Source organism: Lytechinus pictus, chromosome 7, assembly GCF_037042905.1.
Source record: "Lytechinus pictus isolate F3 Inbred chromosome 7, Lp3.0, whole genome shotgun sequence".
Taxonomy (NCBI): Eukaryota; Metazoa; Echinodermata; class Echinoidea; order Temnopleuroida; family Toxopneustidae; genus Lytechinus; species Lytechinus pictus.
The window spans coordinates 38,764,488-38,792,332 of record NC_087251.1 but is presented as its reverse complement, the minus strand read 5'-3'; the positions used below and the strand labels follow the sequence as shown (position 1 = coordinate 38,792,332).

The 27,845-nt window shown below is 36.6% G+C and overlaps 1 protein-coding gene across 1 annotated transcript; it reads right to left on the bottom strand.

Moving 5' to 3' along the window:
• On the bottom strand, positions 1 to 26,798 carry LOC129264469 (N-acetylgalactosaminyltransferase 7-like). The gene is made up of 10 exons (XM_054902353.2): positions 26,689 to 26,798; positions 25,257 to 25,437; positions 12,000 to 12,166; positions 9,429 to 9,642; positions 7,973 to 8,146; positions 6,668 to 6,785; positions 5,773 to 5,895; positions 5,022 to 5,240; positions 4,054 to 4,272; positions 1 to 3,515 (listed from the first exon to the last, which is right to left on the bottom strand). The coding sequence occupies exons 1-10, from the start codon at positions 26,735 to 26,737 to the stop codon at positions 3,372 to 3,374; spliced, it is 1,608 nt and encodes a 535-aa protein (XP_054758328.2). The 5' UTR covers positions 26,738 to 26,798; the 3' UTR covers positions 1 to 3,371.
• Between the last annotated feature and the right edge of the window lie 1,047 nt (positions 26,799 to 27,845).

Here is a 27,845-nt window from a genome sequence, read left to right as displayed (position 1 = left end):
CATTTGCTTTCATAACAAAGAAAAATACTTCAGTTATCATTCCCAGACAATTATGAACAATTTGAGCGTCATTTGAGTTAATAAATTGAATGTTTACTGTAAGGGGCTCGTGCCCCAATTGGCTCTCCATAGTTAAACAACAACTTTGAACCAGGGTTTAATTTAAACCCGAGTTCAGAATACGGGTCTTTGACTCTATGTCACACTTTACTCTTTGTGAAACAACACCCTCCTATGGACCGTTTCATGAAAGTTGTCAGCACTGACAAAGTTTACTTTCTCTGACAGTTACCATAGTAACAGTCAGAGGCCAGAATTTCTCACCGATCAAAAGCAAGGATTTCACTATTGTCAGCACTGGCACTTTAGTCAGTGCTGACAACTTTCATGAAACGCCCACCAGGGGAGTGTTTCATCAATATTTTTGTCCGACAAGATGTCAGATCTGACGCCTTTCCTTGATTTTGATTGGCTGAGAAGCACTGTCGGATAAATTGAGACGTGTCGGATAAAACGTCCAACAGGTCCTTTCATGAAATGCTCTCATTGGTGTGTTGCAGAAATTTGTTGCATTTAAACACAACTCAAAAGCGTTTTGTTGGTAGAGATCATATTGCGTTTGACTTTGGAGTTGTCTTCGATCATAACTTGTTGTGTAATGCCCCCCCCCCCCCCCCCGATCATGCAAACAATAATATGATTACAGATTGACAAGGACATTTTTTCTTTTTTTTCAATAGATGATGCAAAAATACACAAATATCCAGTCTTTGGGTTTCGTAATTCTGCCAACTGGGGTTTATACTTTGGCAAGAAAAATGCATATCATAATTTACCATATCTTTGGACATTCTTTTTTCTGCAGTGAAATGATATGCAGACATGCTACATCAAGATTGAATAATATTAAAGATGTTTACTTCTAAAAATCAAAATCAAACCCATGTATCAATTTTGTCCACCACAACTTCAAATGTCACACAAATACAATTATAATAATCAATTTCAAAATGCATTAATTCTTATTTCTAACCAAACAAAATGAAAATAGATCAAGCTGAGACTCTTGGACTTGCATTTTCAAAAAATTTCATCTCCATTGTAATATAAGATAAATTCATCGGTAACTAGACTATCAAAATTCTATAATTTTTTTTTTATAACAGCAATACTTTAAATGATGGTTACCAACAATATAAGTATTTTTAGGCAATACAGTGAAGTTACCATATTAAGATATTAACATGTCATAACCTATTGAAACATTATATTTGATTTCGCATCAAAAGCAATGCATGATGTTCAAGCTCTACACTTGCGAAAGAGTACAAAACTGAATACACATACATGCAAAATATCAAGCTTTCACAAGCATCGCATAGTACATAGAATGAAACTCCCTAAAATAATCTTCATCTCAGAGATAAATTCTCTAAATGAATATTGCACTTTCTTAAAAATATTAAAATTACTAAAGAAAATAGAAATATTTAATTGAAAAAGAGATGCTGATGATAGAGTTCAGAATATGTGTACAAGTAAAACTAGTTTTTAGATAAATACCACTAATCAAACTCCATTTGGATAGCAACATTCATAAAGAGTAAAATCAAATAAAAAATAGTGAATTATCTGTAACGTTACAAAAATATTTGAAAAGACAACTTAATTGAGTTGAAAATAACAATTTTTTGGCATTAGATGAAAAGCATAGATTTTCTAAAAATGGTTTTTTAATTAATGACTTTTCAGGCAGGAAAATGATTATTAGATCAGCAAAACTAGAGCATGATGCTGATAGCAAGTACACTTTAATCATCAGGGGAAAAGTTTGAACCCATAACCTCTAGCACTTCTTTTGTGACTTAGAGAAGCAATAATAAAATGCTGATGCAAGCCATCAGAATTGACCCCGATGTGGTATTGAAATACCTACTACAATAAAATGTGACGTCATCAATCTTACTTTGTGCATTTCAGCAATTTTGTGACCATGTTTCAAAAGAGTATGATTAAAATCTTCCACACAACTAATTTGATATAAATTGGTGCATGGTGGTCCATGAAATGAATAAATGAAAACCTGCTAGGCACTAGTAACATCAGTGTTTATTGGCTGGTTCAACAATGTTTGAACAAGACCAATTTACACCGATTTCAATGGGGCTAAGTAGGGTCTGTATCGGACTATAAACCACTCGTGAATTAACCGCACCATCATTTTCGGATGAATCACACAAAAAAAAAGTAATCAAACTGACTTTCTATCCCTTTTATCTGCCATGGTTAGGTGAATAGAGCCAGCTTACGTCGACGTTGCAATAAACATGCAGGTCTCATTTGGCTGCGCTGTGCTGTCGATTGGCGAATGTCTGAACTTTTTCACTGTGAATCAATGACAATAAACTCTCACTATTCATAAAATCAATTTCAGGTTCATGAAGGTAGGTGCGTTTGTTACTGCAATCAATCTTAGATGGACATTTATTGATTAAGATACCAGTAGTCAGAGTCGCTTCCCATTTTTACCCACGGCTAGTACCCCTCTAAACGACATTGCCCCAAGCGGTTACGCTTGGCCACCCGACGAGTTGTAAACTGGTAGTGGTCTTGGTTTATTTTCAGGCTGAGTCTGGCTCGGCTCAGACCTAGCTCTGTGGATTAATCGCACCCCGACTTTTGGCTCTTGCCCGCCGAGGAAAAGGTGCGGTTTATAGTCCGATACTTACCGTATTCATACGACTGCATCTTGGACCCAACGTAGATCGATACCCACCAATTTAGCTTGTGGAAGTTGTTCATTATGCTTCCGGAAGAAAGAGTAACGTGTAATCGCTTTGGAACTCTATGCTCCAACATAGTAACCTATTCAGTTACATTCACATTTGCTGCGATCATTGTATGACTGTTTTAGGGCATCGCAGGTGGCTACAAGCTATGATTTCTGTGTTTACATTATTTTAACCAATGGAGAATATCTTATGTAGGGTATCTTACAGGGCCAAAGGCAATGCCATACAGAGGCCTACAAGGATTCGTATGATATCCCTATACTGATTGTAGGGCGGCTAAACCATAGACCAAGCCCTTGCACTGATCATATGATGCAACTTCGCTGATCGTACAATGCGCCTACAATGTATTTAAGGGCTACAATTCTACGATTTGATTTTTTTCTGCACTAAAGAAAAACATAGACTCTACAGTGATCATGAATCCATACCAAAATTGTACGATCCCCATGCAGCATCCTCAGGAGATCTTACAACTAGCCGGATATGAATACCCCGTGATGATCGTAGATTAGGCGTTAACGGTCAGAGAATTGGAGTTTGACGTCTTATCGTTTGCGGATAATGAGATGCTGTGGGTTAATGATGCCTGAGATGTTTACTGCTGATTTCCCATAATTGACTTGGTTTTGAGGATAGACATTTGGCAAGTATGATCTCATTAGCCCCTGGCTTGTGTTCCACACACTGGCTTGTGCCTGCATGATGTAAAAGACCCGTTGACTGTAGGGGAACGAACAGGAAGCAAGAAACAATATTGACATGATTCTTAAAGTGTAATTGCAGTTTCAAGACTACCTCAGAAAGTATTGTCCAGAATGTTTATCCTCCAGTGATAATGATTCTGAAAGCGTCTTTGATCAAAACCAGCTCAAGACAAACTTGTCTTATAGTTCTCTGGATCCTTACCCATGGTGCCACATTTTGTGCTTCATTTTCATATGTAGTCTTATAATACCAAGAGTGTCCTCTACTCTCTACAACATTCATACCACAATATTTGCCAAGATATAAAATATACACAGTATACTTCCAAGCACTCCTATTTTTTTAAAGTAAAGATCAGATGAACATAATTCAGAAACCAAAATTCACAATATTGTTTTATTTTTGTTTTGTGAAAGGGTATTTGTATCAAGAAAATCATAATGCACATGTGTAAACATGCATATGTAAACCATTGTGACCTTTGATCTAATGACCCCAAAATCTACCCAGGAGCATTATAATTCAGAGGTAAGGGGATTCCCCTGAAACTAACCTCATCAAAGGACCATCCTCCGCCTGAGCCACCGCATCTTCTTAACCTGACCTCCTTATAATGGTCATAGGCACACTGGTCATGGATACGCAGCTGACCGTTATCGGTCACCCGGAACAGCTGGTTACCTCCTGCCCCATGGCAGTATGAAATCCCCACACGCCCACCGTCCTTTGACCCCATCGAGTCGACGCAGTGTGCCCCCTTTTTATTTCGAATCTGTTGGTTGAAAAGAAAGAGATAATGATGTGACTTTATGAGTTTCTACGAAATGCTTATAGAATAGAAGATGGTGAAATCTAGGAGATATTGATGCCTATGTTTCAGTTTAGAAGTAATTGTTTGATTAATTTATTTCTACATTTCATACCAAAAAAAAGTCAAGGCAGGACATATATTGTAAAATGTAAATATATGCAATATATAGATTTCAATATTGCAATACAAAAATGCCATAGAATAAACAATAAACTGAAATTAATATGAAAAAACAATAATTAATTAATATACACAAGTAAGAACCCAGAATAAATATGATTCAATGAATCTATAATGCACACAATTTTGGGGGAAAAGCTTTACAAAAATATGTGTGTAGCCGTAAGTAAACTACTACGGTGTTGATTAAGAAAACTGGTTCGGCTTAGTGTGCTGGCAAAGAACCAGTTACATTTATTTAACCTAATTGCATTTAATGCGTCTGTTAAAGAACAATTGTACATACTTGATAATCTTTACTTCAGAAAAAAACTCACAGATGACTCAAAATTATGTAGGAAATTATATGAAAAGTAATTAGTGGCATTGAATGCAAATAAAAATTTGCTGACATCTGAAAGATACTGAATAAAAAATTAACACTACTTCATGAAAATGTGGTATTTAAGAAATAATCATTCACAAACCCCTCCCCTTGCCATCCTATTACCCTAATGATGTAAGTGCAGAAATGGATGGTTGACACTCACCTCTCCCCAGAATTTGTTAGCATGAGGCAGAGGGTATTTCTCTATGACATCTGGTGCAATCTCTTTCATAAACCAACCAAAGGACTTGCATTTAAACTTTTCCCTGAATGCAAGCTGTTTCTCTATATTTCCTGTTGACACAAGTAGGGACTCTGGCTTGCTCCTGTAGAAATACTCTTTGTAGTCGTCAAACCACACCTCTACCACACGCCGTAAATTCTACACCAAAATAAAGGGAAATCCATCAGAGGTAATCAATATCTATGATTTATCAGGTGCTCTCATAAAAAAAATTAGAAATAAAATAAAAATACATGAAGTAATGTACTTCAACTCATATCTTGCAAACTATAAAAGATATCAAAACTAAAATGATAGAAGAAGTTCTTACTGGTTTTCCTGCGTCAAAGAGCAAACAGGTATTAAAAATAAATACAGGGCGGTATTTAATGATGGCATTAGAAGTACAGAAATAAATAATAAACATGTAGGGAAAAGGGGATAAACACAATGTCTGTATATAATACATGCAGGGTCTGTCAAATGGCAATTCTTACCCTGAACTGGAAGATAAAATACTGATTTCTATTTACCTGGAAATCAAATTCAAGTTAAAACAAGATAAAACAAGATAAGATTTTATTAAACTCTATTGACTCAGGATCATGAGTATGACAGTCTCAAGAAGAATATATTTTCTTGAGTGTTTTTTTTTCAAAAACTGATGTACATAAGTTTTGAAAATACTCACCCTTTCACTGAGTATAAGCATGCTTCCATTTGGAGCTGAATAGGGGACTTTCCCTAATATCCTATAGACATGACCAACTCTGGAACAAGGTACCCACAATAACGACCCTCCGCACATCCAAATCTAAGCAAAGAAAGAGATGCAAACAAGGGGTCGTTTTATAAAGCTGTTCATTAAGTTTGGAAAAAGTGCCAAGTCAACTACACATGGCTATATTAATTAGCACAAGAAAGGATCATCATAAGGGTCATGCATAAAGTCATGCATAACTTATGAACAGCTTAATAAAATGGCTCCAAGTGTTGCTAACTCACAACACGAATTCAGTAGCTTATCACGATCAAGGTTTCCATGGCAGTTACCACAACGAACAAAGCTCCCATTACCATATAATCATAAGGCATTATAAAACAGCCCCCAGGGCTCTCTAACACACAAGTTGAAATCATTCCCCAATATATATATCATTCCTAAACTCTTGTTATGTCAAATGAAGATTTGATGTCGTATGCACAAACTTTTTGTGTACGTGACCCATGACACTTGCAGACTTTAAATGGGATCACACAATACACAGACGGTATCTTGCCAATGAAGCTTTATTCAATTCAAAGTATCAATTTACAGGGTATTACTTGATAAACACGCATATTATCAAAATTTCATTCACCTGCAGTACATGTAGTTTTAGTTTTAACAATGACAATAACTTTACATAACATTGAATTGAATTAATTCATTGTCCATTAAAGGACCACTTTACAATTCAATAACTTTGTTATTTGTTATCCGATTTTGATGAAATTTTCAGCATTTTGCTATATAAATTTTACTCTATTCATTTAGATATAATTTTTTTCAGCCCGGACCATCAATTTAAGGAATCTTCACTCACTTTAAAAGATAGTTCAAAGTTTTCTCCACCCCAGATTTCAAGTCCTTCATCGTAAGCACCGAGTTCAAAGAAATATTTTCTGTCCATGGCAAATAGTCCTCCTGCCATTGCTGGTGACCTAACCAGACAGATAGAAAGATGAAAATCTGAATTGTTCATGTACTACGACAGAAGCTATTTCACAAATGTTTGAAAGAAAACTCCAAGGCCAAGGCGTATATAATGTCATTACTTTCACCACTTTCAAACTAAGATCAATATCAACTTTTTACCTCTCAAGGATACTCCAATTCGGTGGATTCACAATACAGTGCACCACCAATCAGTTGCAGCGGACAGGCCGAAATTTGCAATGCATTATGGGAAAAAGTCGGCATCTGCTGAGTGCGCTAGTGCATTATGCTGTATGACCGATGCGGGTTAGCCAGTTTGCATAAATTTATGCTGTTTACCAGGATCTAGGAGGTGGGAGAGAAATTTGCTGCAGATTTCTTCAGGAAATTTAGACCGTTTTCGGTGAATTCTTCCTCCATTTATCATATATGGTTTTCATTTTTTAAGCATCTTCACACCAGCACTATGCACTGGCTGCACCATGATGTCGACCCAAAAGTTTAAAACTGGCCTGTCCGCTGCCAACAGATAGATGGCGCACAGTATTATGCATCCACCCAATTGCAATCAAGTTTCACTTATTTAAAGCACTTGGACCATTACACAATTATGTCTCATGGTATGTTGCTAGAAAATTATGTTTAATTCCTTTGATTAAACACATATTTGTGACTGATCTGCATTCAATTGCAAATCAACTTTCTTGTAATGCCCCATTATACTTAGAGATTTAGAATTGATTTACAATTGAACATATCTTGCAATGCCCCATTAGTAGATTTTCAATGTAAAGACAATAAATTTTAAATATCTGTCAAGTCAGGCAAGCATTGGGAACAAGCTCAAACTACAAGAGGAAAATCCTAACAGAAACTTCAGCTTGAACTTCATTACACTTGAGTGCATTATAGCACAAGTGGATTTTAAAATACTGTTTTATGATCATGAACACATTCCATTAAAAAAAATTGTGTCAAAATGACTTGAGATATTTTTTTCAACTTATCACTCCTCTGGACTCAAAAGTAATGAAAAAGAAATTATAATGAACATCTTCAACAGATCTACCCTACCAGAGACTATCCAACGTGATGAGGGGCAAATAAGCTACAAGCTTTACATCTCTACATCCAAGTAAATCCAAGTAACTAAAGTAAGTATATCTTCATCAAGTAATTCTAGATGGATTACCTGTAGGGTTCTGAAGGATGCTGTCTCCTGCGTTTCTCAAACTCTGGTACAGGAAGATGTTTCCAGTAGAGACTCCAGTCAAAGCCACCCCTATCCTGATCACCTGTACCCTGTGGATACACCCTATAATCCATGTTATCTATCACATCAATGATCGGACACACTGCCGTTGTCCTGATAAAGGAATGAAATGATTAGTGTATTTATTCATTTATTCATGGATGGATAGACCGACAGATGGAAGGATGGATGATTGGATGATTGGATGAATGAATGGGGGGTGGGTGGATGGATGGATGCATGGATGGATGGATGGATTGATGGCTGGGTGGATGGATGAATGGATGAATCTGAATCAATCAATCAATCAATCAAAACAATTATTCATTCATTCAATCATCAATTCACAAAGGTCACAAAACTAACTGATAATCCCATTTTACAGAATGGTACCCACCCCCATATTTTATAAGCACACAGAGTTATTCCAACTTCATACATCGAACCCAACACTGATTACGGCACAATTGTAACCAAGCAGATAAGGATGAGCGATCCAGTCATTTTGGTGGGAGTTAAAAGGAATATAGTGCAGGTCTCAGAACACTGCTATCTCAAATGAATTAGTTCCTTTGTTACATGAAGATACACACAACTTTATGATTGATATTGATTCTAAGTCTATGGCAGATTGATTTTTCTCTGTTCATTCAAATCAAGTTGATTTGGAGTGGACCTGGTACTCAAAGAATAAGAGAACAACTCATATTCAAGAATAGGGGCAACCTGTTAGGACGAAATCTCTCTTCTTGTAGTCTCTTAAAACCCCAAATCAATCATGTCGTGGGGCCCGTTGCAGAAAGATTTGCATTCAAACGCAACACGAAAAATCATGCGCAAGCCCCTAATAATTTCTTCAGTTACAATTTAAGTTGCGATTGATTTTTGGAGATGCTTTTAATCTAACTCTTTATGCAACAGACCCCTGGATATCTTAAAGAAAGACCCAGAGGGGAGTGTGATTCAGTTCATGTTTTGCATCCCAAACACAAGTGACACCAAAAAAGAATAAGGTTGGTTCGAAGCACATCAGCTCAGGAAAACCATGGAAAGAATTTGGCATGGGGAGAGCCCATAGTGTTTTTTGCAATTTTCTTGCTGATGAAATACTCTTCATTGCCTCCCCTCTTATCAAGAGTGACCTCGAAACATGCAGTTTACTCGCCGCTGTAAACACTAGCCCACCTATATTGGGAATAATAAATTTTAGCTTCTTTCCAGCAAGATCATTACAATACAATAACATATCTGATAACAGTGATGGGGGTTGGGAGAGGAGGTAGCCAGTTGATCCCCACTTCAAAATGAGCATCTAGCCACAGTATTCCTGGCTCAACTAGGAAAAGTCATCTCCTTTGCACATTAAAGCCCAATCCAAACTTCAACATTGACATACCTGTTAACGGCGATGGGAGTGAGGAGAGGAGGTAGCCAGTTGATCCCCACTTCACAATGAGCGTCCAACCACAGCAGCACATCTCCCGTGGCATGGCGGGCTCCTATGATCCTGGTCCTGATCAGGCCCTCTCTAGCCGAGTTCCTCACCAGCTTCATTTTATCACCAAACCTGCTTTCCTGGATGTAGTCTTCAAGACGCTCTTTCAGATGTTCTACAGTGTCACAATGAAAATATGGTCAGTGTTGCATATTAAAAACAAGTGGAGCACCTCTGGCAGTCTCACCTGCATTACGCAATTCAATATAGCAGAAGTGCTGACTTTGAAAACTACTATAAAATAGGTTCAAGGTTCAAGATTTATTCATATCAACATTTCACATTTTCAACAAAATCAACAACTCAATACAAACAATAATATTATACAATACAAGTTATCATAGATAAGCATAAATAAATATAGTAAAATATGAAATGTATACCTGATATAACAAATGAAAAATAGTACTATAATGTATTCTTGTAATTGGTTTTAAAATAATGACAAAGAAAGAAAGAAATTGAAATAATTATTCACAAGAAAAAAAACATTCATATAATGATACCATACAACAATTCATAAACTATATCCATAAACTTTGAAAGTTATGACAGCAATTTAATAATTACCTCCAACATGGCCAAAGTTCATTGACCTTAAATGACCTATGACCTTGGTCATGTGACCTGAAACTCTCACGAATGTTAAGTGATACTTGATTACTCTTATGTCCAAGTTTTATAAATCAGATCCATAAAATTTCATAGTTAATATGATTGTAATTAAAAAAAATACCCCAAACTTGGCCAAAGTTCATTGACCCTAAATGAATTTTGACCTTGGTCATGTGATTTGAAACTCAGGCAGGATGTTCAGTAATATTTGATTACCCTCATGGCCAAGTTTCATGAACTGGGTCCATATACTTTCTAATTATGATGAAATTTCAAAAACTTAACCATAGGTTAAGAATTCGATATTGACTCCCCCAACATTATCTAAGTTCATTGACCCTAAATGACCTTTGACCTTGGTCATGTGACCTAAAACTCGGGCAGGATGTTCAGTGATACTTAATTAACCTATGGTCCAAGTCAGTGATACTTGATTACCCATATATCCACATTTTATAAACTATATCTATAAACTTTGAAAGTTATAACAGCAATCTAATAATTACCTCCAAAATGGCCAAAGTTCATTGACCTTAAATGACCTTTGACTTTGGTCATGTGACCTGAAAGTCACATGAGATGTTAAGTGATACTTGATTACTCTCGTGTCCAAGTTTTATGAATCAGATCCATGAACTTTCATACTTATGATGGTAATTCAACAAATACCGCAACTTGGCCAAAGTTCATTGACCTTAAATGACCTTTGACCTTAGAATGTGACCTAAAATGCGCACAGGATGTTCAGTGGTACTTGATTACTCTTATGTCTAAGTTTTATGAACTAGACCAACACACTTTCAAAGTTATGGCAGTAATTCAACAAATACCCCAATTTGGCCAAAGTTCATTGACCCTAAATGACCTTTGACCTTGATCATGTGACCTGAAACTTGCACAGGATGTTCAGTAATACTTGATTACTATTATGTCCCAGTTTCATGAATCAGATCCATAAACTTTTAAAGTTATGATGGTAATTCAACAGATACCCCCAATTCGGCCAAAGTTCATTGACCCTAAATGACCTTTGACCTTGGTCATGTGACGTGAAACTCATGCAGGATGTTCAGTGATACTTAATTAACCTTATGTATAAGTTTCATGAACTAGGTCCATATATTTTCTAAGTTATGATGACATTTCAAAAACTTAACCTTAGGTTAAGATTTTGATGTTGATTCCCCCAACATGGTCTAAGTTCATTGACCCTAAATGACCTTTGACCTTGGTCATGTGACATGAAACTCAGGCAGGATGTTCAGTAATACTTGATTAACCTTATGGCCAAGTTTCATGAACTAGGTCCATATACTTTCTAAGTTATGCTGTCATTTAAAAAACTTAACCTCAGATTAAGATTTGGTGTTGACGCCGCCGCCGTCGGAAAAGCGGCGCCTATAGTCTCACTCTGCTATGCAGGTGAGACAAAAATCAAGCACATGGACTCATGTTAATATTTGCATATTTCGAATATTCAGGTTCTAAAGTATCTATGTGCAAAATTTGGTGAAAATGACATGGATTTCACTTTAACTGTGGAACGTACTTTAATAATCAAAGAATATGGCCTAGATGCTCATATCATTGGCCTTGGAAATTTTGGGTGCCTTTCTTTTATGTTGTAATATAAAAACAAGCCCTATGAAAAGGGGCCTGTCATTAAAATATTAAAATGCCTGGTCTGTACTTCCTCCTCATTTCCCATACTTCCCATTAACCCCCCCCCCCCCCCTCCCTCTGGATGTGAAATATACTTCCTGTGAAATGACCAGCCTGTCATCTGTTAAATAAAAAAATCAATTACCAATCAATTAAAAAAACCAGGGCATATTTACATAGCGGCCATATACCAACCTTTTGTGCTAAAATCATCCACTAAAATGATCTCGTGTAACAGCTGTGGCGGTGAACGATTGAACACGCTGTGAACTGTACGGAGTAGCGTGGACCAGCCTTCGTTGTGAAATACTATTATTACGCTGGTGGTGGGTAGTGTCTCGGGATATTGCCAGTGCTTGCATCTGGGAAATAAATGAGTGGAAAATATTGTTAAATTAACCCTCTAATTTCTTAAAGGATAATTACAATAAGAGTAGTAATAACAGTGATAAAAACAATACAATGATATTAGAGAGGAAGAAGAAAAAGTAGAAAAAAGGGGGAAGAAGAGTATTGTAAATGTGTACATTTTCATCATTGTTATCATAATCATCATTATCACTATAATTACCATCATCATCATCATAATCACAAATTGCATAAATTAAAAAAGGACTGTCTTTAACCACATTCTCAATGAGTTTTATTTTGAATAATCTAAAATATTGTTCCTGGAGACATACTAGTTTAATAGACAAATGAGCAATCACAGAGTGTATTTGAACTGTTAAGCATGCCAGAATCTATTGTTGTTCTGTTGGAAATTCTTCATAAGTGTAAATCATGTGGCTGAAAATGGAATGGCATCTTCACATTTTGCTTTTTACTAAACATCTATACTTTTATTTTTTTAACAGTGAACCTTATGAGGTCACTTCCTTTGTATTACATCCATGCCAAATTCGATACATGTAAAAGCTTCACAAACATTCAAACCATTTTGGTATACAACCTAATCAAGAAGAAAATATATATTTTCGGGGACTACTTTCCACAACCTGCGCCCTAAAAGATATTAAGCTTTAACATGGAAGTGAATGGGAATTTTTTAAGGGCTCTTTTTTCAATTTTCAGGGTTTCTTTGAGCATTTTGGGGTTGATATCGCCCCGAGCCCCCACCTATTTTTGCCCTGACCTTGATCTATTTTATGTTCATTAAATAATTTAGTTGCATACTAAACTTTTAGTATAAATTTCTAAAATGAATTTCCACACAGAATTCTAGGCAGTAGGCAGATTGTGAGAGGTGAACCAGGTGATTTGCCACCTCTTCAACATGAAGTAAATGAGCACCTCTGGCAGAATATAATCCATTATACATGTATCTTTTAAAGGTCAAGTCCACCCCAGAAATATCTTGACTTGAATAAATAGGAAAAAATCAAACAAGAATAACACTGCAAATTTCATCAAAATTGGATGTTCAATAAGAAAGTTATGGCATTTTAAATTTCGCTTATTTTTCACAAATACTGTTGTATGCAAAACTCAGTGACATGTAAATGAGACGGTCGATGATGTGCTCACTCACTATTTCTTTTGTTTTTTTATTGTTTGTATTATAAAATATTTCATTTGTTACAGATTTTGCAATAAAGACCAACTTGACTGGACCCAACAGTATTAAAACAATACAAATTTCACTGTTCAGGGAGGAATTAATCTTTGTTTCGCATGACAATGAGGAGAAAATTAGAATATTTTATATATTAAAATACACAAGACATAAAGAGTGGATGATGTTATCAGTCTCCTTATCTGCATACGGACCAGGATGTGCATATAACTGTTTTGTGAAATTAAGCGAAACTCATAACTTTCTTATTTTACATCAGGTTTTGATGAAATTTTCAGTGTTATGCTTGTTTGATTTTTCTCTTTTTATTCAAATCAAGTTTTTGTTGGGTGGACTTGTCCTTTAAATGTAGCTCCTATGTTGCAGCTCAGATAAAGGCAAGTTAATAAAAGTCCAAGCCACATATCTCTGCAGGAATCCTGCCCAGTATACTTCCCTAGTAATTCCTCCACTTTGAGCTTTGATAAAACAATTCTCGCTACCCCAAATAGGAACAAAAATCTCATAATGCGCGAGACGAGATAATTTTCACTCCGTCGGGTCGTCATCACCACTTCCGGTTCAGAGTCATGCTCGCGCGAGGTTCGCGATACTGAGTTTTCCACCACACCTGACATCACGATCGTATTCGACTAGACGCTAAATATAAAAATCATTCATTCCGTTCAATTTTTCGTCGACCACAAAATGGATAAAAAATCAGTTTCGGAACTTAAAAAATCTTAACTGACAGAGGAATACCGTGCAATGGAAAGCGTCACGGGCAGAATTAGTGACTTGAGCAGAAAAGGCCGTTAAAGTGTATCGTGAAAGAGGGTTGTGATCACGAACTTTCCGAATGAAAGCGACGTTGTGTTGTTGTGCATGACGGCACTGTTGATCTGAATGGCAAGACAGTGCATTCCGAACAGGAAGTTGTAATACCGAAAAGCTATCCCATAATGCAATGCGCGTTACAGGGATTTTCCCGGATCTCGGCGAAATCGCTATTTGGGGTAGCGAGAATTGAGAATGTGGGTAGCCACTGTCAAAGGTTGCTGAGGATTCCTGGGATAAAAGGCAACACAGACCTTTTTTACAGTGCCTACAGAAATTGTGCACATAAATAAAGCTGCATTCATATTTTTTTTTGTTATTGAAAGTTGTAGTAGAAGTAGAAGATAGTACTTACCATGTAGAAAGAAGAAATAGATTAACCTGTTTGGATACATTTGTATGGTATGTAGCTCAGCCAGGATTGGGGTATTATTTGATAGTTTCAATACTTGGAACATATCGAAGCAGCAAGAATTGGCTGTTTGACACTACAGAATATCTTTCATCCATAGAAAAAGAGAACCAATCAAATTCAATATTAGGCTAATAATAAAAAAAGCATAATATACATGTAGGAATTGGATAAAACTATTAACCACACCCCACCCTAATAATCTTTAATCATTCTTCATTCCAATGCTATGCATGTAAGCTATAACATTACTCATTTGAAAGTGGCAGCAGCACTTTTCCTTGCCATAGACCTACCAGTATAATGGTTCGCTACCTACAAGTAGGTTGTGTTTGTTTCAAGGTACATTGGAGAACAAGAGAAGAAAGGAGACAAGCTAAAATATCAGTACAATTAATTATCTAGATGGGAGTTATGAATCATCCATGCAGGCAGCAATGCCCATTAAACTCTGGCCACATCTAAGTGGCAATTTTACTCATCATATTCTAAAGAACATCACTTTTATGATCCAAACCAGTGGCGAACAGATGGGGGGCAATTTTTTCAAGACCAAAAAAAAAAAAAGAGAGAAGGGTGAAATATTATATTATTTTCTGTATATTACGTAAAAATCTATCACAAACTTTGATTATTTTGTACTAAATATGTCAAAATTTTTGCTCGCTTACAACTTTTTATAGATTTCATGCAATTCTCCATAAGTATCCCTCAAATGTTGGGTGCATAACGCCACTGATACCAACAACACAATGCATATATTTCAAATATCTCCTTCCTTCTTGAATTAATCAACCCTCCTCCAGGCTTTCATTTTTATTTCCATCTTCTTAAACAAAGCTCTCCTGTTTTACAAACACCCCTGAATTGATGTACTCAAGACAAGTGCATCCTTGAGCATTTTATTCCCTGCTACTAAACACACAAGGATGTATGCCATCGCCATGGATACGGAATGGCACTAAATTTCCCCGAGGTGAATTGGTGTGTTATCTTTCACTTCGATCATTACTTCACACTCCCAAAAGAATGACAAGACAAGTGAAGGTTAGACTGGCGGCAGTCCGGACTATGTAAATTTCAATCAGTGTAACGTTACAAAGGTTGAAGCAGATAAATTTATTGAATATAACATTTAAAGCCTTTAATTCAAAAACTTAATATGTGTCACATTCTACACCTTCGGTAGGTTGTAGACTCTGTTTCAAATTTTCCAGGAATAATCAATCAATAATTTAAGCATCAATACTTTATATCCTGTTCAAAATATATTTGTATTGGCTTTCCCTGTATATAAGTCACTGGTGCCTTTCCACTTTCATTGTCTACATGTATGTTTATCCTTTATTTTATAAATATATTATGTTTCCTTCATACAAAATGTATCATATTGTGATTTGTTCTATCGGAAGGAAGATTTACAACATTCAAACATGTCCTTCAAGGCAATTGCCTTGCCTTCCCCTCCCCCTCCCTCCTCTTTATTCCTCAGGTCTTCAAAACAAGTTTGCCATCTACATGTATTTGGCTCATTTCATTCTTCACAAATCTTCCCCACCTCTTGAACTTTATATTTTGGTGACCTACTTACCTCTCAGTCTCATGTCAAAACACCTGAAGTCCCTTCTAAAGCCCCAAAGCATAATATTTACTGACAATATATTACCCCTCTAATACATTCAACTGTCTTGGAGAAGGCAGCCTGAAAAAATTCCAACCCCAAACCTTGGAGCAATTTTCCTCATGAAACTTCTTAGGAAGATAGACACAAAAACATCTCACTTAGTCATAATCACTTGGTTCAATCAAAAGTAGGTTGGGCTACATTATATTTTGTTTCCTTGTTACCAGTTGTTTTTGGTATTCCCTTCCTTTTTATATATTCCCTTTTTTCATTTTTTTCTTAATATTATTACATTGCAATTTTTTCTCCAGTTAAGCTACTTTCACTGTATGTTTGTATGAAAGGGCTGTCCTATGAAAATAGAATAGAAATGAAATTTAAAAAAAAAGAAGAATAAATAAACAACCAGTTTGGTTAACCTCATTTCGTCTAAGGATGAGTTTATGTTTCCTTTGTTGAGGCAGAACAAATGTTTTGAAATGATCATACACTCTTTCACACGATCCTCTTTACTTCAAATTTCAAGGTATACAATGTTTTGCTCAACTTGAAGGAGAGATCAGATTTAAAGGACAAGTCCACCCCAACAAAAAGTTCATTTGAATAAAAAGAGAAAAATCCAACAAGCATAACACTGAAAATTTCATCAAAATCTGATGTAAAATAAGAAAGTTATGGCATTTAAAGTTTTGCTTAAATTCACAAAACAGTTATATGCACATCCTGGTCAGTATCAAAATGAGGAGACTGATGACGTCATCCACTCTTTGTATCTTTTGTATTTTATTGTGAGAAATATAAAATATTCTAATTTTCTCCTCAATAGGGCCCTCTGCACCATCCCGAGTTTTCAAATTAGCGCGCTATTTCTGATCCGGCAAATTATCCCGATCTGAACAATCTCGAGATTATTTGCAATGGAGACGCAATTATCGCGCTAGTTCGTAGGATTAATCTCAAGATTGCAATCCCAAGTCAATTTGGGTTATTTGCAAAATAGGGATTATTTATTCACGGCGTCAGACCATAATGCATCGATGCCTCGCTCGAGCAGGAATCGCTCTTCTTGCGATGGTGGAGACGGGGTTTCTTGAGATTAATCGCGAAGAGGGCCGATTGGGCTAAAATCTCTAGATTGAGCAAACTCGGGATGGTGCAGCACCGCCTATTGTCAAGTGAAACGATCAATTCCTCCAATGAACATGTGGAATTAGCATTGTTTACATGGTTCAGTCAAGTTGGTCCTTATTGTCAAATCTGTAAAAATGATTGTATAATTCAAACAATAAAAAAAAAAAAATAATAAGTGAGAGACATCACTGACTGTCTCATTTGCATGTCACTGAGTTGGGCATATCACTGTTTTTGTGAAAAATAAGCAAAACTTTAAAATATCATATTTTTCTTATTTTACATCCAATTTTGATGAAATTTTCAGCGTTATGCTAGTTTGATTTTTCTCTATTTATCCAAATCAAAATTTTTCTGGGGTGGACTTGACCTTTAAAAAGGTGGGCATTTTTTCTAAAAAGAGCAATGTGGTGTTATGGTGCAAACTTTATCACACCTAGATAGTGGAAGTTTTATCCGACAGTTAATGTAAGAACTGCTTCTCGGCCAATCATAAACATAGAAAGTTGTCAGATCTGACAAATTGTCAGACGACAAACATAAACACATTTATTACAACATCATAAAGTCGTTTAACGGTTTAGAACAGATCTTGTGTTCATGTTTGAAAATAGGTTTTCCTGTCCAAGTTTGTCAAAATTTCATCTGATTTAATGATTAAAACAATCAATTTGAAAAGGATTTGTATGACCTATGAGATCATCATTTAAAAAGCCAAATACTTCACTTCAATTAAAATTGCTCAAGTAGTGTTTTCAAATTTGCTCTGGCACCCTATTTGCAAACGATTAGAAAATCAAATTCATGAATATGCAATCATTTACAGGATATGGGCAGTGTTTTTCCTTTTTTACTGCTTTTAAATAAGTATAGATATGTGATTTAATTTTACCATTTAATGAAATTTACTATTCATCTGACAAACTACCATCAGAGCAACAGCTTGTTTTAGTTCCACTTTTATAACCGTAGACTATGGACAATACTATGTATCTAAGTAATCTAACCCCTTCCCCACACGATATACATGTAAATCACAATTTAGTGGAAAAAAAAAGAATAAGATGAAAGGAAATAAAACACCATAAGGAACCAATCCACTCACAAATTAGGTCCTACTTAAAGAATAATAGTTTATCCTGTAAGTGTTATATAATTTAAGTATGTAATGAAGTATGGAATAAAATTAAAGGATTAGAAAAAAACAGAAAGATAAAGTTTGAAAAAGAAAATATAACGCAATAAAAATAAACAAAGAAACATGTTATCTGAATAAATTTGGAAGTTAAAGTGGAAAGTGTGCCTATAAATGAAATTGAAAATAGTATTTAGGGCAAAACTGAATGACCATTAAGTCGGCGCGAAATTAAATGACAACTTTGGGTCGTTAATTTGAATGAATTTCTACATAATTTAAAGGAATTATATAAAAAAATTGGATTGAATGCTGAAGAAATTAAAATGAACCATGTGTGCAGACAGTCTACAAAAATCTCATGAACTTGAACGCCCATTCATTAATTTAAATGACACTCTGATGAAATTGGACCGGAAAACCTACCGTAAATGCCTTTGTTTGTGAATTTATGATCACCATTTTAATAATGAAACTTAGGAATGCCACAAATTTGTTTTAAAATAAACATGTCACAAAAACCTGATTTATACCTGAAAAGGGGAAGCACATAAAAACCTTGATAATTTGTATAATTATACATGTAGCTAATTTGAAAACTACTACTTGTGTCATTAGACTTCCTAGCTATTAAACCCAGCTCCGGTTTTAATCATGCAAAAGGAAATGAGGACCAAAATATTTTAGCCTATAAAGTGAAAAAAAAAGGCCATCTGGACATCAAACCAAGAGGTTTTATGCATACTGTGTAAACCAAACATTGCACATATATTTGAATTTGTAGCCTACTTTCATTGACAGATCCTCTCTTATTCAAATACCATATCTTGTCCACAAATATTGCTTTCAGATAACAGCTGGAAATGTGAGTGTTTTAATTTCCTGAGGCCCTTTGGGATGGAGGGGGGAGGAGGGGGAGGGGGAGGGGGGAGGAGGGGGGAGGAGGGGGAGGGGGGAGGAGGGGGAAGGGGGCTGTGGAAAATACACCCGGCGGCTGAGTCCAGTCTGTCAAAATGGGTCAACTATTTCGGGACAGGTTCCCAGACTGAACTGAATGTTGGGAAACATCAACATTTTTATTTTTCATTATTGTGATAAATTATTTATAAATATAATCGCTGAGATACATGTACATAAAACTTGCTTAAACTTTCATGAATGAGCTTCACACCATTCAGTCATAGGCCCACACGAGATAAACATTAAACAAGTGGAACGCCTCTGGCAGTCTCGCCTGCATTACGCAATGCGATATAGCAGCAGTGCTTCCTTTGAAAATAGCTAATGAATATTATTCACAGAAGAAAACACTAATATGATAATAAAATATTATGCCCATTGACCCAATACGACCTTTGACCCATGATCATGTGACCTAAGACATGTGCAAAACAATCATTCATACTTGATTATCCTTATGTCGATGTTTCATGAGCTTGATCCATAAACTTCCTTAGTTATGATGCCAATTCAACACATACTCCCAACACGGCCAGAGTTCATTGACCGTTAAATGACCTTTGATCTTGGCCATGTTCCTGAAATGCATACAGGGTATTCAGGGATACACTGCTGCTCTTATGTCCAAGTTTCATGAACTAGATCTATAGACTTTTAAAGTTATGACAATTCCACAAATACCCCCAGCATTACCAAAGTTTGTTGACCCTAAATTACCTTTGACCTTGGTCATGTGACCTGAAACTCACACAGGATGTTCAAGGATACTTGATTGCTCTTATGTCCAAGTTTCATGAACTAGATCCATAAACTTTTAAAGTTATGACAATTCCTCAAATAACCCTAACATGGCCAAAGTTCGTTGACCGTAAGTGACCTTTGACCTTAATCATGTGACCTAAAACTAAGGCAGGATCTTCAGTGATACACTATTACCCTTATGTCTATTCTATGTTTTATGAACTAGGTCCGTATACTTTCGAAGTTAAGACAACATTTCAAAAACTTAACCTTGGTTTAATAAGATTTCGATATTGATTCCCCCAACATGGTCTAAGTTCATTGACCCTAAATGACCTTTGACCTTAGTCATGTGACCCGAAACTCAGGCAGGGTGTTCAGTAATACTTGATTACTCTTATGTCCAGGTTTCATGAACTAGGTCTATATACTTTCTAAGTTATGACATTTCAAAAACTTAACCTTGGTTAAGATTTCAATGTTGACGATGCCGCCGTCGCCGTCGGAAAAGCGGCGCCTATAGTCTCGCTCTGCTATGCAGGCGAGACAAAAAAACGTCCACTGGCCATTCGACCATATGATAGTAATAGTTCAAATTTATAGTGCTTGCTTATATTTACATTTTGCTTCTAAGTGATAAACAGTAACTCATAAATTAAGTAAAAATACAAATTATAGCAAACAAACATATGTAATGAATACACATGCAATATAACCAATGTGTTGGCTAACCCGTGTGTTGGATCAGTTGGTACTGTAGAGCGTCCGTCTCACAACCAGCGAGGTCAGGGGTTCAAACCCTGGCCGCATCAGACCAAGTGACATTAAAAGGTGGGAGTTGCTGCTTCCCTGTTTGGCATTCAACAATTAAAGGGATAGAGCCTTGTTGATCTGGTGCTGCACAGCGGCTGTCTGACCCATGATCAATTGGGCAAGGCAAATTTTCATTTCATACTATTTCGAACAATGAAATGTGGATTTCATGGCACGAATTACAAGATCGAATAAGATTTGAAACTAATATAACAATTAGAAGTCAAAACTGAGAAACAAACGAGACACTAACGCTCCTGCTATACATGTTTGTACCTGACTCCTCAAAGGAACAAGGAATATATACTTATATACCTTCACCCTCAACTTGAACAACGGCAAGTACTACCCGTACTGGAAGCCAAATGACCAAATGGCCAACCCATGTAAATCCACAAACATCCAACCACCCACCATCAATCACCAAGAACCTCCCAGCCTCTATAAGCAGGCGAATATCAGATATCTCCTGTGATGAAGAGACCTTCAAGAAAGCTGCTCCGATGTATGACAACGCCCTGAAATCCAGTGGATATGCAGAAAGCCTGTCCTACACAAATGACCAACCAAGACAAAAAAGAAACAAGTGGAATGCCTCTGGCCGTCTCACCTGCATCACGCGATTCAATATAGCAGCAGTGCTGATTTTGAAAACTACTATAACTCGCACAAGATGTTCAGTGATACTTGGTTACTCTTATTTCAACGTTTTATGAACTAGACCAATACACTTATAGAGATATGATGGCAATTCAACAAATACCCCCAACGTGGCCAAAGTTCTTTGACCTTACATGACCTTTGACCTTGATCATGTGACCTGAAACTCGCACAGGATGTTCAGTGATACTTGATTACTATTATGTCCAAGTTTTATGAACTAGACCAACACACTTTCAAATTTATGGCTGTAATTCAACAAATACCCCAATTTGGCCAAAGTTCATTGACCCTAAATGACCTTTGACCTTGATCATGTGACCTGAAACTTGCACAGGATGTTCAGTAATACTTGATTACTATTATGTCCAAGTTTCATGAATCAGATCCATAAACTTTCAAAGTTATGATGGTAATTCAACAGATACCCCCAATTCGGCCAAAGTTCATTGACCCTAAATGACCTTTGACCTTGGTCATGTGACGTGAAACTCATGCAGGGTGTTCAGATATACTTGATTAACCTTATGTATAAGTTTCATGAACTAGGTCCATATATTTTCTAAGTTATGATGACATTTCAAAAACTTAACCTTAGGTTAAGATTTTGATGTTGATTCCCCCAACATGGTCTAAGTTCATTGACCCTAAATGACCTTTGACCTTGGTCATGTGACATGAAACTCAGGCAGGATGTTTAGTAATACTTGATTAACCTTATGGCCAAGTTTCATGAACTAGGTCCATATACTTTCTAAGTTATGCTGTCATTTCAAAAACTTAACCTCAGGTTAAGATTTGGTGTTGAAGCCGCCGCCGCCGTCGCCGCCGCCGTCGCCGTCGGAAAAGCGGCGCCTATAGTCTCACTCTGCTATGCAGGTGAGACAAAAACAGGCAGTGTAACATAACCTGGTTCAACCAGCAATTCAGCAAGAATGTTTCAACCAATATCGGCTGCATCTTCCTACAGCTGGTCATCAAACACTTTCCAAATAGATCTGAACTCAATTGTATCTTTAGTAGATACACGCTAAAAGTGAGTTACAGCTGCATGCCGAACATCGCCAGCATCATCAAAACTCGCAACAAGCAAGCCCTGAAGGTAGACAAAAAATCAAACAATAAAACATGCAACTGCCAGAACAAATAACTCTGCCCTCTCCAAGGAAACTGCTACATGTACCAATGTAACAGCCCCAGATAGGAGAATGACCTTCATTGGCCTCACAGAGCCCCACTTCAAGTCCAGATATAATAACCACCTCCAATCCTTCTGACACGAAAGGTACCAGAACAGCACGGAGCTGTCGAAATTCATTTAGGACCTGAAATGACGCAACACGCCGTATACCATCAAGTGGTCCATCGCTTGCCACGCACAAGCCTGAAAAACACTCAGTGCACACTGGTTACCTGGTAATCCTGAGCGTACTATGTGCGTGCTATGGTGTTACGCCAATTCAATGCATTGTTCAATGGTATTGTTGAAAAGCTTTATCAGTTGCCTGATGATCGCACCTCACGTATGTTGTGTGAAACTCTGAGTAGCAATAAATCTGCGAACCTACAGTCAACCGTGTGAACTTGAATCATTATATATCATATATATTTTTTCAATACAGAAGAAGGAGAATATCAAGAACAAGGGAAAAAAATAATAGAAAATAAGAAAAGAAATGCATACCTATAATTTTTCCTTGATTTCTGCTGAATCCCAATACTGGTTCTTTTTAATCACTGAACAGACTACCCTGGGTCAAGAAGGCAAATAAATAAATACATAAATCCTAAGAAGACTGGAAAACAATTAGGTTGATATCATCATACCTGATCAAGAATGCAAGCAAAATCCTTAAGGGGACATATCTAATCCAAGATGAAGACGACTGTGCAGTAAAATATAGACAAATTCCTGGCCATGCTGAACCTAAATGAAATGTACCTCTTCGGCAATGCCATGTACCACTTGAATCAAAGAAGAGAGTAAAAATTGAGGAGGCCTGTCAAAATGCCAGATGAACGAGACCTAAAAAGGTTCTGACATTTCACACTTGAGTTAATAGAGTAACTGGTAGAAGATAACTTCAAGTTCTGCGATATCCGTAAATATATGAAACTGAGAGACCTACTCTTGTGCCGTCTCACACTCTACAACACAAGGATGGGAGGTGAACCAGCCAGATTGCTGGTTCAAAACTGGAAGGATGCCAAGGAGGGAGTCTGGCTCGGAAAAAAGAACATAAGGACCAACTGGATGCAAATGACAAGACCCATTAAGCAAATTTCAAAATAACATGAGTGGAAAGGGTGTGAAGAACCTTGTGCCTGTCCTCTTTCCAAGAGACACATACGTAGGCATAGATTTCCTATGTGATCCACAGAGCCGACGGGACACACACATCAACACCAGAAACAAATTCTTCTTTACCAACACTTCCTCATTCGACAATCACAGACCTGTGGCACGCAGTTCATGCGATTTGCAACAAGCTTCAGCTTAGTAAGACGAAGAACATAACAGCAACAAAGAACCGCCACCGCATGTCTACTCTCTTTGCGTTAATGGACATTCCGAAATCTGAAAGAGAGCACGTCCACGAGCACTTTGGACATGCAGCAGACACAAACAGAAATGTATTCCATTCACCTCTAACAGTGAAAGAAATCGAGGTTGTCGGACGTCCCTTAGAATCCATCCCATCAATGAAGGTATCCACCTAACCGGTGTTGGCTCAGTTAGGTGGGACAGTGATTTTTGCGGAAAACGGATGGAATTCACGGAAAGGGCCTTTTGAAACGGAAAGTGTCATTTCAAACGGAAAATCACAGAAAACATATTTTTCCTCAAAATACACAGAATAGCAACAGAAATTACTCAAAAATCTCAACAAAATATGAATATTAAATGGCCACAAAACCCCAGAAAACACGACCTTACTTCGCTACAATCATGACAATTCACACATTGTGACTGCACTCGACTTCATCCCACTCGATCGAACCCCCTCGCGCCCGTAACATATCCTGCCTTGGCCAAGCGCGGGCCGGGCGGAGTTGAGCTTATCGAATACATTCAAGCACACATCGTTTGATTTGAACAACACGGTCGTGTGTTGCTCCTCTCTACGTTCAAATATGTAACAGCACGATATCGTGGTCTTGAAATCCAAAATGGCGGATAGGCGAAAATTGTTAACTGCTGAAAACGATGTCCAAAAGACCCCAAAATTATTGATAAAATTTCATTTAACCGTAAAATAATGCTAATAATGTGAAAGGTGAGGATGTATTCATGTTAAATGTGTTTGTCAAAATATTTTGTGTTTATTTTCAGGGTTTATACTCTCAAACTAGGTGAATTGATACATAGATTTTAATTGCCATATTCTTGAAGCTGGATAGTATAGCAATGAATTGCGTGACTTTACAAACTGCTTTACGAACCACACATGTAGACGAGTTGATGAACCACTGCTTTCTCTAATGGAGGCATTCTATAGCATACTAGTCTATGCTTGAGCAGAGCATATCTTATGAGGAATATATTCTACCACAAAAATATAAAAAAACATATTATTACTTACTGTTGACTTCTGAGGTCGGCAATGTTTCTGTCCAATGATATCTTATCGCTGACGTACTGATTAAAACCATACTCCTGGATCAGTTTGTCTACCATTGCTTTCTCCGACGGTTGCGTTCTGACTGCCGCTCCTCCTTCACCCGGACCTTCCCTCACTGGTAACTCTACAAGCTCATAGTTACCTACAAAATACAATCAGCATAGAGTAGAGCAACAAATAAAAAAAAACATAATGAATTTGAGAAGACTAACAAAATGATCACCACATGCTTACATGCTGTATGAATGATTCTAGACGAAAATCATCAACTGTGTGTAATCTGCAAAGTAAAAAAAAAGATATTACGTTACTCTAATTCCTAAACTTTGAAATTGTAATCAAATTAATTTTCTATTTTAATTTAACTGAAATCCTGTGTATGGCAGAAAAGTATATAAAAAGCAAAAATGAAGTTACATACTGTGACTATAACATAAGAATCACTTTTGCAAGATTTTTCAATTTATGTGTCTGCCTGTGCGCAGCATGTTTGACTACGTGTATACATGTACATACATGTAAACTTCACACACACCAGACTTGAGCAAGGTCCATGTACGTGCAATGGGCTGACAGAGATCTGAGCAAAATACTTAGTCAAAAAGACAACTGAATGAAAAAGATGGTTAAGTGTTTAACTTAAACAGAATACTGGGTAAAATAATTAAAAGTTTGGCTAATGTATCAAATTAGATAGTGGCATTTGTGTTTAAAGGTCAAGTCCATCCCAGGAAAATGCTGACTTGAATAAATAGAGAAAAATCAAACTAGCATAGTGCTGAAAATTTCATCAAAATCGGATGTAAAATAAGAAAGTTATGACATTTTAAAGTTTCGCTTATTTTTCACAAAACAGTGATATGCACAACTAGGTGAGTCAGTCGATGATGTCCATCGCTCATTATTTCTTTTGTTTTTTATTGTTTGAATTATACAATATTTCATTTCTTATAGATTTGGCTATAAGGACCAACTTGACTGAACCATATAGTATTACAAAATGCCAATTCCACATGTTCAGGGAGGAATTAATCGTTGTATCACTTGACAATGAGGAGAAAATTAGAATATTTCATATTTCATATAATAAAATACAAAAGAAATAGTGAGTGGACAACATCATAGTCTCCTCATTTGCATACCAGCCAGGATGTGCATATAACTGTTTTGTGAAATTAAGCGAAACTTTAAAATGTCATAACTTTCTTATTTTACATCTGATTTTGATAAAATTTTCAGGGTTATGCTTGTTGGATTTTTCTCTTTTTATTCAAATCAACTTTTTGTTGGCGTGGACTTGTCCACCTTTATACAGAACACCAGGTAAAATACTTAAAACTCTGGCTTAGGTATCAAATTAGATAGTGGCATTTGTGTTTAGTAGTAAGCTTACCAAGAGTATTTTGCTTGTACACAGCCCCTACGACTGCTGGTGTGTCCATTGGTCTTTCTAATACAACATGATCCTCGTCTTCTTCATTTTCAACATTTCCTAGTAAATGGCCCTTAAAAATAAAATAAGATACACATTTTTAAATCATTAGACGATTTTAGAGAGGTCTGAAAGTATTCTGCAAGCACAGACTCATATTTGACACATTAAACCAATTATATAGTTTGCCTGCAACACTAGTAATGTCCTCCAGCATCAACTCATTTAAACACGGATTAGATTCTTTTTGGTCAAGCAAACACTTTGAAATTGTCTGACATCCACGCTCGCACTGTACTTGTTAGACTTTTAATTATGCTTCGAGTGTTTACGACCGGGAGATCTACAGGACTACCTACCCTCCCGTACATATTGATGATGATGATATACCATGTCTGGAGTGAAGACTAGATGCCAAACTAAGAGCCATCCACAGTACATAGTAAATCTAGTCTCACTATTTCAGACTCTGCATGATGCGATATGCAAATTGTGAAAAGCAAAGGGTCTGTGCCTGCAGACTAGTCTGATAGGTATTTTGATCACCTCTCAGTTCTGACTGTAAAATATGCAAATAACTATGTGCATGTCATAATACACGCATTGTCAAAAAGGCTTGTGGTTCAACCATTCTCCCCCTCATACAAGAAAGCACATGTACAGGTAATGATAAAGAGATGAAAAAAATTAACAAAATATTGAACTGAATTAGGAATCCCAAGTTGAGGGAAAAAAGGGATCAATGTGGTAAATTGCCCGAGTGTTTAAATGAGGTTCGCAATCACTTTGAATTGAAACACATTCATTGTAATTAATGCATGGTATTGAGTATGCTGTGGTCGCCCAATTTCTCAGGATTAATATGAAGGTGAACATGTAGAGTCAAATAAGGGGGCAACTTGTATTATGTGTGTATTATGAAATGTATGAATTGTGAAAGCATCGGTTGGTAAGTTAGTTTTATATTTTCATCCATGGATTTATTAAAGGCATGAACAGGGCAATACTTTACTCTGAATACAAAGTGACCTTAATAAATGGGGAAGTGGTAGTAGGGGGAGGGGGAGCTCCTGGGGTAAGCGCTGAACAAACTTGTGCTGAAATTCTGTCCCTTTCCA